The sequence below is a fragment of the Xenopus laevis genome, chromosome 2S, assembly GCF_017654675.1.
Source record: "Xenopus laevis strain J_2021 chromosome 2S, Xenopus_laevis_v10.1, whole genome shotgun sequence".
Lineage (NCBI taxonomy): Eukaryota > Metazoa > Chordata > Amphibia > Anura > Pipidae > Xenopus > Xenopus laevis.
Window position 1 is genome coordinate 29,184,367 of NC_054374.1, and position 10,907 is coordinate 29,195,273.

At 42.2% G+C, this 10,907-nt stretch overlaps 1 protein-coding gene across 1 annotated transcript; it reads right to left on the reverse strand.

Moving 5' to 3' along the window:
- Positions 1 to 8,814: 8,814 nt before the first annotated feature.
- Positions 8,815 to 10,488, reverse strand: LOC108709303 (E3 ubiquitin/ISG15 ligase TRIM25). Its single transcript, XM_018249021.2, has one exon. It carries the CDS (start codon positions 10,273 to 10,275, stop codon positions 8,815 to 8,817), a length of 1,461 nt encoding a protein of 486 aa, XP_018104510.1. The 5' UTR covers positions 10,276 to 10,488.
- Positions 10,489 to 10,907: the final 419 nt, after the last annotated feature.

Below are 10,907 nucleotides of genomic sequence, written 5' to 3' on the forward strand. Positions count from 1 at the left end.
ACAAGTCATAGACTGAAAATCTCTCTGGACACACCAAGAACTGAAGATCTTCCAAACTTTATTGTAAACTTTAGAAGTGGACTGTTTACGAGAATGTAGCAGTGTTTGTACAACTTCCTGAGAGAGGCCTTGATTAATTAACAAGTCCTTGTCAAATTCCATGCTGCCAGTTTCCATCTGGATGGATTTGGATGACACATTTGGCCTTGTACTAACAGATCTCTCCTCTGTGGCAGTATCCAATACGTCCCCTTGGATAGAACCATCAGGTCCGTGAACCAAACTCTCCTTGGCCAAAAGGGTGCTATCAAAATGATTGATGCCTGTTTGTGCTTGATCTTCTTCACTACTCTCTGTATCATGGCCAGAGGTTGAAAAATGTAGGCTTTCTTGAAATTCCATGGAAAAGACATTGCATCCAGGAAGTTTGGGTTCTCCAGTCTTGACAAGGAACAAAATTTGCCCACCTTCTTATTGTGCTTGGTCGCCATCAGGTCTATCTGAGGCATTCCCCACCTCTTGACAATATCCAGAAACACTTGCTGATTCAGTTCCCATTCTTTTTGGTCTATGATCTCACTGCTGAGATGATCTGCAAGACAGTTCTCGGACCCCTTTATGTAAACTGCTTTGATCAACTTCAAATTCTCTTCCGCCCAGAACATCAACTTCTGGCATTCCCTCATTAGTAAAGGAGCTCTCGTTCCCCCTTGGTGATTTATGTAAGATACTGTTGTCGTGTTGTCTGATTGGACCATCACTTCCTGGTTCTTCAGACCACTCTTGAAACTCTTCAACGCCAGGCGAACTGCCCTGAGCTCTCTGAAATTTGAAGATTGACTCCTTTCCCAGGATGACCACTTCCCTTGGACTACCTTGCTTCCAAGGTGAGCACCCCAACCTAATGCGGATGCATCCGTTGTTATTAATTGATATTTCGGAAGATGAAAGGGCATTCCAATTCTCAAGTTGTCTGGATTTATCCACCATTTCAGAGATTTCTTCAGGGATACTGACAGTCTCATGAAATGATCTAGAGATTGTATCGACTTGTCCCAACTCCACAGAATTTCCTTCTGCAACTTCCTCATATGAACTCTTACCCAAGGTACTGCTTCTATAGACGCAGTCATCAGACCTAACAATCTAATGACGCCAACGAATTGGCATTTTTCGATATTGCAGAAACTCCTTCACTAATGACATTATTGTTGTTATCTTCTCTGGAGGAAGAAAGGTTCTCATCTGTAACTTATCTAACTATAGTCCCAGAAATGTTATTGAAGTGGAAGGCTGCAGCATCGATTTTTCTAAATTGATTATCCACCCATGCAACTCCAGAATATTCAATGCTTTCTTCAAGTGGTGATTCATCTGCTCCAGACTCTCGGCTTTTAGCAGCCAATCGTCTAAATTTGGAACCACAAAGACACCTTGCTCCCTCAGTGCTGCTGCTAGAACCACACCTTGGTAAATATTCTCGGAGTTGAAGTTATCCCAAATGGTAAGGCTCTGAATTGGAAATGATGAATCTTGCCTTTTTCCCAAACTGCCACGCGTAGATACTTCCTGCTGAGAGGATGAATGGGTATATGAAGGTACGTGTCCTTTAGATCTATCGTAACTAGCAGATCTCCTTGTTGTAGGATATTTATTGCGGATTTGATCGTTTCCATTCGGAACTTTTCTTTCCTTACAAACTGGTTGAGAAACTTCAGATCCACCACTAATCTGAAAGGGCCATTTTGTTTGGGAACCAAGAAAACTGTTGAGTAGACACCCATCTTTATTTCCTCTTGAGGAACTGGTCCCAACACTTTCTTTACTAGAATAGCTTCTTGTTTTATTTGGTCTTGTCTTTTTGTTATGCAGAATTTGTGCAAAGGTTTTTCCTGAAATGCTATTCGATAACCATCTTTTATTATATTTAACACCCATGCGTTGGAAGTTGTTTGTTGCCAGATGGGGAGAAATAAAGTCAGTCTCCCCCCAACTTCCTCTTGATTTCTGGCGTCAGAAATTAGGTGATTTAATCTGACTGGAGTCTTTCTTCTGACTAAATTCCTTTGCTGGAAACTTGGACTTAAAGACTCTGTTCCGGAACTTGTCTCTATTTTCTCCGTCTCTGAAAGGTCTCCTGCCTCTAGAAGACTGTGGAGAGAATCTTCTTGTAGAGGAGCGAAAAAACTGTTTCTTTTGAGCCTTAGGCCTGTCTTGTGGAAGTGTCTTCCCTTTTCCTGTTACTAGGCTTTCTAGCAATTTGTCCAAAGAAGAACCAAATAGTTTTCCAGGTTCAAAGGGCATTGAGATAAGCTTATTCTTTGAAGCTAGATCACCCGTCCAAGCCTTTAGCCATAGAGCTCTTCTACCTGATGTAGATAGAGACATGGTTCTTGCTCCCAACTTAAAAGACTCCACCGCCACATCACATAAATAATCTGTAGCTAGCTTTATCGGGTAAAGCATATCCAGGAGATCATCTTTGGAAGGTTCTGTATCAATATCCTCTTCTAAATCATTTAACCAGCATTTTAATGTTCTGGAAACAGAAATGGCCGCCAATGACGGTTTACACACATTGGCCCCAGCTAAATAAGACCTTCTTAGGGCACATTCCGCTCTTTTATCCATAGGATCTTTTAATGCACTCTCTTCAACTGGAATCGTAGTGCGTTTAGATAATCTGGCAACTGCCGTGTCAACTTTAGGGGGCTCTTCCCACTCCGCTACCTCTGATGACTCAAAGGGAAACATATGTTTGAATCTTTTATTCATTTCCGGCTTTTTTCCCGGATTTTTCCATTCATCAGAAAAAATCTGTTTCAAAGAATCATGTATTGGAAAATAAATTTGTTTCTTTTCAGAAAAGAAAGGTAAAGACAATCTATTCCCAGACTCAGTTGTCACGGATTTTGGGCAAACCATTTTCCTGACTTCTTTCAGTAGTCTAGGCATCTTTTCCACATTAAATAAATACATATCTTTATTTTTAGTGGTTGAAGTAGATTCAGTCTCTTATTCAGACTCACTAACAGCTCTTGAATGACTGGCACTGATCTTGACTTATGAAATGATCTTGATTAGGGGGTGTGGCCACAAAAATGGGCGTGGTCAAAAAATTGCTACGCTACGCATGGTAACATTTTTCGTCCCTCTTTTTATTTACAAAATGTTGGGAGGCCTGAAATTGGAGAGGCTTTTGCCTTTCTCTGGATCAACTAGTAATTAATTAATTATTCATGATTGTGTTTTTTTCCTGTGCTACAGGGATGGTGAGGGACTTAACCCATTAGTATCTGTGCTGCCTGGAGGATTTAGGAAAATTAGATTATGCAACCTAATATCCTGAATTGGTCCCTTTAAGGAACAGTTCAGCAAAATGTATAGCCAAAGAGCTGGTCCATTTGTCTTCCAGGGTGGAAATACCTAAAGAAATCTTGACAGACCAAGGCACATCCTTTATGTCCAAAGTAACCAAAATCATTTGAGTTACTGTATGGGAAACACCCCAGGGGTGTGATAGATGTGGAAACTTGGGAACAGGAGACTACCTCCTATAAAACGGTGGTAGAATATACCGCTCAAATGCAGAAGTGGATTGCAGCTGTGTATTGTGCCTATTATAAAGGAACACATGGCCCAAGCCCAGGAGGTCCACAGCAGGATTTACAATAGGTCTGTAACAGAAAGGACCTTTAATCCTTGTGATAACATCTTGTTACTTATCCCCACAGTTAAAAGTAAGTTCCTGGCTAAGTGGCAAGGGCCTTATGAAATTATTGAAAAGATTGGTGAAGTGAATTATAAGGTACGGCGACTTGATAAGAGAAAACCCATGCAACTTTATCATGTGAATGGAGGCCTCGGGAGGTCCTGGTATCCAGGGTCAGACTGGGGGGGCCCAGGGCCCACCGGGAATGCTGGTCCAGGGCCCCCCGCCCCCCTACTGCGCCGCACCGAGTTCGGCCACTCAAACGCCGCCATGCGCATGCGCGAGTGGCGCTTCTCGTGCGCATGCGCGAGCGGCGCTTCTCGTGTGCATGCGCTTGTGGCGATGTGCATCTGCGAAAACATTTTTTTCTCCAAAATTTTTATATGTAGAGGGGGTCTGGCCCGGCTGGGGCCCACGAGGGTCGGGGCCCACCGGGTTTTTTCCCGGTGTCCCTCCGGGCCAGTGCGACACTGCTGGTATCAGAACTGGTGCCACAAGACCAGTCTGATACCAGAAGTAAAAATAGCCAAAATGCTTTTGGTGTCACAGAAACAAGAAGTAAAATGATTATTTTCTATTTCTGTCTTTTCTGATCTTCCTGGAAGGATGCCTCTAATTGAGCATGGTGTTTTTACTGCCCCTCAGGTAATTATAAAGGTTAAGCCATACAGAGTCCCTGAGGCATGGAGACAGGCAGTGTCTGATGAGGTAAGAAAAATGTTGGATCTAGGAGTAATTGAGGAGTCCGACAGTGATTGGTCTAGCCCAATTGTTTTAAACCCAAAACCTGTTTTGTAATTACTTCCATAAACTGAAGGAAGTCTCAAAATTTTATGCCTACCCCATGTCTAGGTTAGATGAACTCATAGAAGGGCTAGGCCATGCTAGGTACCGCTCAACTCTAGATCTCACAAAAGGGTAATGGCAGGTACCACTAACGGAAGTGGCTAAGAAAAAGACAGCCTTTTCTACTACTGAGGGTCTTTTCCAATACAATGTACTGCGTTTTGGCTTACACAGGCCCCAGCTACTTTTCAAAGTGTAGCCATGTTTTTAAGACACATAATCCCTATGCCTTGGCATATTTGGATAAGGTGGTTATCTTCAGCCCTTATTGGGAGTCTCACTTACCAAAAGTACAGGCGGTGTTAGACTCCATACGTGAGGCGGGGCTTACTGCAAACCCTAAAAAGGGTCCTTTAGGTATGGAAGAAGCCAACTATTTAGGCTATGTAATTTGAAAAGGTGCTGTACACCTCAAATAAATAAAGTGGAGGAAATACAAAAATGGCCCCAACCTGTCATGAAGAAACAAGCCAGAGCCTTCCTGGGGATAGTAGGCTACTATTGTAGGTTTGTGCCTAACTTTGCTTCTATTGCAGCTCCCCTTACGGATCGTACTAAAGGGAAGAGCTCAGTAATGGTGAGCTGAGGCTGAAAAAGCTTTCATAGAGCTTAAAAATTCCCTCTGTAGATAACCAGTGAACCAGATTTTCAGAAAGAGTTCATTGTACAAACTGATGCCTCAGATGTGGGTTTGGGGGCAGTCCTCTCCCAAATGGTAACTGGTGAGGAACACCCAGTAGTTTACTTAAGCGGAAAGCTTATGCTGGCTGAGGGTAGGTACTCAATTGTACAAAGGGAGTGCCTTGCCATTAAGTGGGCATTATGTGGAGTGTCAGCCTGTGTTATGCTCTGCATGTGATGTTGCCTGTACCACTGGTCTCTGCTGTGCTGTGTGTAAACCCTATGCATGTTCAATAAATACTCTGGTGCCCTCTGTCTTTATTTTTATGTATAGCAGCAAGAGAGGTGTCGCTGCACAACACCCTCACCTTCCTCTTCCACTTTATGAAGGCCCTGGGTGAGAGAGTCCAGTGTAACCAGTGTCTAGGACTGCCACCTTTTCAAGAAGAAAAAACCGGCCTTTCTATATGCTTGCCATTTAGTTAATAACATTGGCATCAAGCATTATTTTTACCGGCCAGGTGGCAATCCTACCAGTATCTACTGGTACTAGTCCTGGAAGGCAGTTATTGAGCCAAAATAGAGGTTACAAAAAGCTGACACCCAACTGCTGCATGAAGAAACAAAGGGAAAGAAACCGATGCTGAGAGAGGGACAGTGAAACATAAACTTTATTATTTCATAAACGGTACAGAATTTTACATTTGATTGTATTTAGAATGTTTCTTATTTCAGTGAAATTAGTTTATATCCAATCTTAACATTAGTTCCTCTTTAAACATAGCTCATAGTACAAGTTGATCCAGGGACTGGTCTCATTGCATCTTGGAGTCAGGAAGGAATTTTCTCCCCTCTGAGGCAAATTGCATACCTCCCAACTGTCCTGTTTTAGAGGGACAGTCCCTCTTTTGACAGCTCAACCTGCTGTCCCTCATTTGTACTGGAAAGTCACCTTTTTCTCTGCACTGAACAGCCAGAAAAAGAAACAATGTTTCTAACTTAATTGGCTTTTGGCAGAGAGCCCAGAACAGCCACCAGGTGCACTTGGAAACTTTTGTAACAATTTCAGATAAGTAATTGTAACAATATAAGATAACAGGTCTCTTGGGGAAACTGACTCACAGCTTAAAGGGCAATTCACCTTCATTAACAAAACTGGAAAAACTGGAAAAAAAACCCCACAGAAATATGTTCAAACTTTCATAACCTGCCAAATTTTGTAAAATGAATGTGGTGATTAGGGGTGTGGCCACAAAAATGGGCGTGGTCAAAACATTTGGTACTCTACGCATGGTAACATTTTTCGTCCCTCTTTTTATTTACAAAATGTTGGGAGGTATGAAATTGTAGAGGCTTTTGCCTTTCTCTGGATCAACTAGTAGTTTGGCAGGTTATATACAGACATAATGGGGAGGGGATTCACAAAAGTGCTGATATTGCGACAAAATAAAAGTGGAGTCAGATTTCCCACCATATTCACTAACCTCCACTTCTGTGAATTTGTATTTTAAACAGAACAGTTTCCAGATTTTGTCTTTTGCAATGCATTTTAAATGACAATTTCCATACATTTTTCTGAATTTGACTTTAACTCCTCCTACACCTGTCAGTCTGCCATCAGGTGACTCTCACTGTACATTTGCCTTGTACTAATGGCTGTGCCCTTCAGAGAAGAGATTCCCTGCCACTTGTATGGCACACACTTTATAACAGATCCATTCCCATTATTTCTCTCACCTAAGAACATGCCCAGTAGCCCAAGATCCCAGTTTAGGTGCCAGTGTGTATAGGCTGCTCCCTGATCAGCAAGATGGGTGCTGGGGACAGAAGGGATGCAGCTAAATGTGAGGGTAACACTGCTGGGAAGCTCTGTAGTTCTGAGCATGATGGGGTTGTACTGGTACAAAAACTAACATTTGCCAGGGTGGCTTTACTTCCCCTTTAAATAAAGTTCTATAATATATATATTTACTCAAAATGCTAATGTTGCCTAATTCATTTAGCAAATAATAGCAAATATAAGGTAAAAATTTATTTTTGTCACCTATTTTATTTAGGCAATAAACTATAAATATATCAATTATTTTCAAATAGACCACTTTATTTCTTGTGTATAAATATATTGTTTATTTCTGATGATACAGATAACATGGCTTGTACCCTGATAATAGGCTGCTGATCCCCATGAGTATGCTGATGAGCCCCCCCCATACTGCATCTACAACTGGTGGAGACTGAAGACAATGCAGAGTGGGGAAGAGTTACACTGACATTTATTTGAAATGATGGAAGAAAATGTCGTTAAAAATTTATTTTAACGACATCTTCATAAAAGTGTCTGGGAACTGTTGTTTCTTGCACCAAAAACTGAAAAGTTGTTGGTGTTTTGTCGGATTTGTGTTTGTGAATTTGGCTATTGTACTTACTCCACTTTTAAAATCACTTTTACACCAAACCTGATGGGCGTTTGTAATTTTTAAACCTAAATTACTTTGTTAGAATTATAAAACTTCGCTCTGGGGCCCTTAGGTGTGCAGCAAATGGCTATCTTGGGTTTTGCCATTATTTTCAGTTATATATGTGTTGCACACTGTGCATGGTGGATTGGTATTGATTACAGAGTCAGTTTCCCAGGGAGCTTGCACTCTAAGTTACACACAAAGCTGAATGACAATAGCAAAAGGTTTCCTGTAAGATCAGGGATGAATGGAAGCTCAGCTGTTTGCTACAAGAGCCAATAAAAAGCAATAAGAAGTCAGCAATCACCAACAGAAAACAATATAAAAGGTGCACGTCATTTGGCAACCGCTGCAATTTATACTTATATATTGTACACAGCACCATCTCGTGGCATCCCTTATGTACTACAAGCTCATTTCCACAATACAATAAAGGAACAAAATTTTTACAAACTCATTTGAAACATTTTATCAAATTGAATACATCATATAATAAATTTTTCCTTCTGTGTCACTGAGGAACGTCCATTAATTATGTTATCAATCTGAATGTAAAGCATTATGGGGCTGTAAAAGATAAAACATTATTTTAAAAACACAAGTTAAAACCGAAATGACCGGAAGATTCTGTGACATTCATATTCCCCCGTTCAAGCCAGATGGTGAAGTACCCAACAAGCGTATACACCTAGCCTTTTTTTCAAGCAATTCTTTAATCTATCCCCTACACATAAATTTTGGGAAGTGGGAGCAGGTACTTATTAACCTGCATAAAGGGGAAGACTGGAGAGAAGTGAAAGGGACAGTAGGAGCTGGACAGACTGCAGGGAAGATGGGAGAATATTGGACCTGCTAGAGAGAAAGTCACTGACCTCCTTCATTCTGTTATATTGATACAATAATTTTAAACAGCATAATTAATCTTTAACTGTAAATACTGGAAATTTAGTTTAAATAATTAATTATAACATGCTTGATTTATTACTCGGTAAAATCACTTATTGCAAATTGATGCAGAATCTTTGTCTTTTTCTCAGAAGATCAGTAGCTCTAGTGAGTGGTGGGAATATATAATTATGCTGTTGATTACATAACAACATTTTCATTTCATTCCTGGTATCACAGCTCTAATGGCAGCTCTGGGGGATGGGTTTCTGCTGGGCAGTGGGCAATATCCTAAATAATGATTCTCAGCCAGGCATTATCCCCCGTTACCCCGAATGCAGCATGAAGGGGCTCAGTGAATTTGGCAGTGAAGGTGCATAAGTGTCTGATTGGCTCACTCAGCTCATAAAAGGACAGACTTCCAGCCTCAAAGTCCAGTGAGATCCTGATTATCCCGCAGGAAGGGACGTGGGGTAAATCTGTGTATTTATTGTCATGTCTCACTGAATATCTGTTATTATCTTCCATGTACAAACTCCAGGACCTGTTACTATTCCCAATGCCAGACTGATAACCTTTCCTCTTAATACTGAGATAGGCCACCCCTACCTCCCAGTACCCTGATTCACTGACCTCCACTTCCCAGTAATGTCGTCCTGAGCGAAAAACTCTGCTGCTTAAAGCCTGAGGATAATGCTGAAATCTCCTTGGGGATTGTGGGTAACCCCATGGTCCATGTGAGTAGGAAGCAGATTTCCTGTCCCCTGATACAGATACATGATTATGTGCCGTTTTTATATTAAGTACAAGGTCTGTAGCCTTCTGCCCATAGATACTTTCCTCTACCCCAGTCACAATCCCAGCTAAGCCTGTAAGTAATGTCTTTGAGATCAGATCCTCATCCAGATCCACTATAGAAGGGTCCTTTATATCATCTCTCTCTCTGCCCCCCTCATTATCTGCCCCCTCAGCCCTACAAAAGGCATCGAATTTCTGTTCCTGTAGGACAGTGAGTGGATTTGCCATGTTGCACAGCTCCTCAATGTGACAGATCTTGCTGGACAGCTCATCCTTCTTTATTTCCAGCTGCTCCATTAGATCAGAGAGTTTGAGGGAAAGCTCCTCTTTCTGGTTGGAGATGTCACTCAGTAGTTGCTTTTCTAGGGTTTCCAACTGTTCCCTGATGTCTCTAAACAGGGCAGTGATTCTCTCTGTCGCACTGACTGCACTTATTGGCAGCCAGTCTTTCCTGAGGTCCTGTAGTCTCTGGACTCCTCTCTCGGTCTCCTCTCTGTCTGGCCTCAGTTTTTCCAGAGCTTTCCTCAGTTTCTCTTTCTTCTTCTTAGAGGCCTCACTCAGCAGCTCCACCCTGTGGCCCCTGTGCTTCCCAGCCAGGCAGCAGGACACACAGACACAGGCACCATCCTCACAGCAGTAATACTCCAGGGACTTATCATGTGTGGAGCATTTCATGTCCCCTGAGATCCCGGTCCCATCCTGCTCTGGGTCAGTAGGAAGGAATCGCTCTGCTATGTTCTGCAGTGTCAGGTTCCTTTTTAGTTCAGGTTGTCTCCTGTATCTCTGTCTACATTGAGGGCAAGAAGGATCTTCCACTATGCTCTTCTGCCAGTCCCATGCTTTCCCAATGCAGCCCTGGCAGAAGTTGTGCCCACATGGCAGGGATACAGGATCAGTATAAATTTCCTGGCAGATGGAGCAGGTCAACTCAACTCTCAGATCAGCAGCCGCCATCACTGACTGGGAGAGAAAAGAAATGAAACTGACAGTTCATGTATCTCAGGCATCGGTTATAACCCCCCTCCCCCTCCCTAATACATAAGGTGCAGTGAGTTTGTGACGTGTCCTTTACCTATTAACTTTTAATCTTCCACATTCTGCTGTGCTTTAACCATATCCTTCCTAGTTAACTTAAATTACACACAGAGACTTCCCAGAGGGCAAAAATCTCTGGACCAGAAACCAACTAGAATATCCCCAGGGAATCAGCCAGAAATGTGCTGTGGAGGAACATCATGGTAGGGCATTGATTCAGGAATCTGAGAGTCAGGTCCCAGAGATGCCACCAGGTTTTAATTCAGAAGAATCCAGAGACATTCACTGGGGTGAGTGAGGGAGCTGAACATAAAATGTAGGGAAGGAACCAGTAAGGACAGAACTAAGAGTAGCCAGATGGACTCGATTAGAACTGGATAAACAGCTGCAAACCAAATGGTGAGACAGGCACAAGAAAGAAGACAAGGTCAAAACCAGGAGAAAAATAATAGGGACAAGACCAGGGAAGGGCAAGAGCCAGAACACAGCACATCCCGACTCAATCTGACTTTACAATGCACAGTGAGTAAGCTCAGAATTGGGGTTATATT

Coding starts and splice junctions, on each gene's coding strand:
- LOC108709303 (XM_018249021.2), bottom strand. CDS start 10,275: ATGGCGGCTGCTGATCTGAGAGTTGAGTTGACCTGCTCCATCTGCCAG.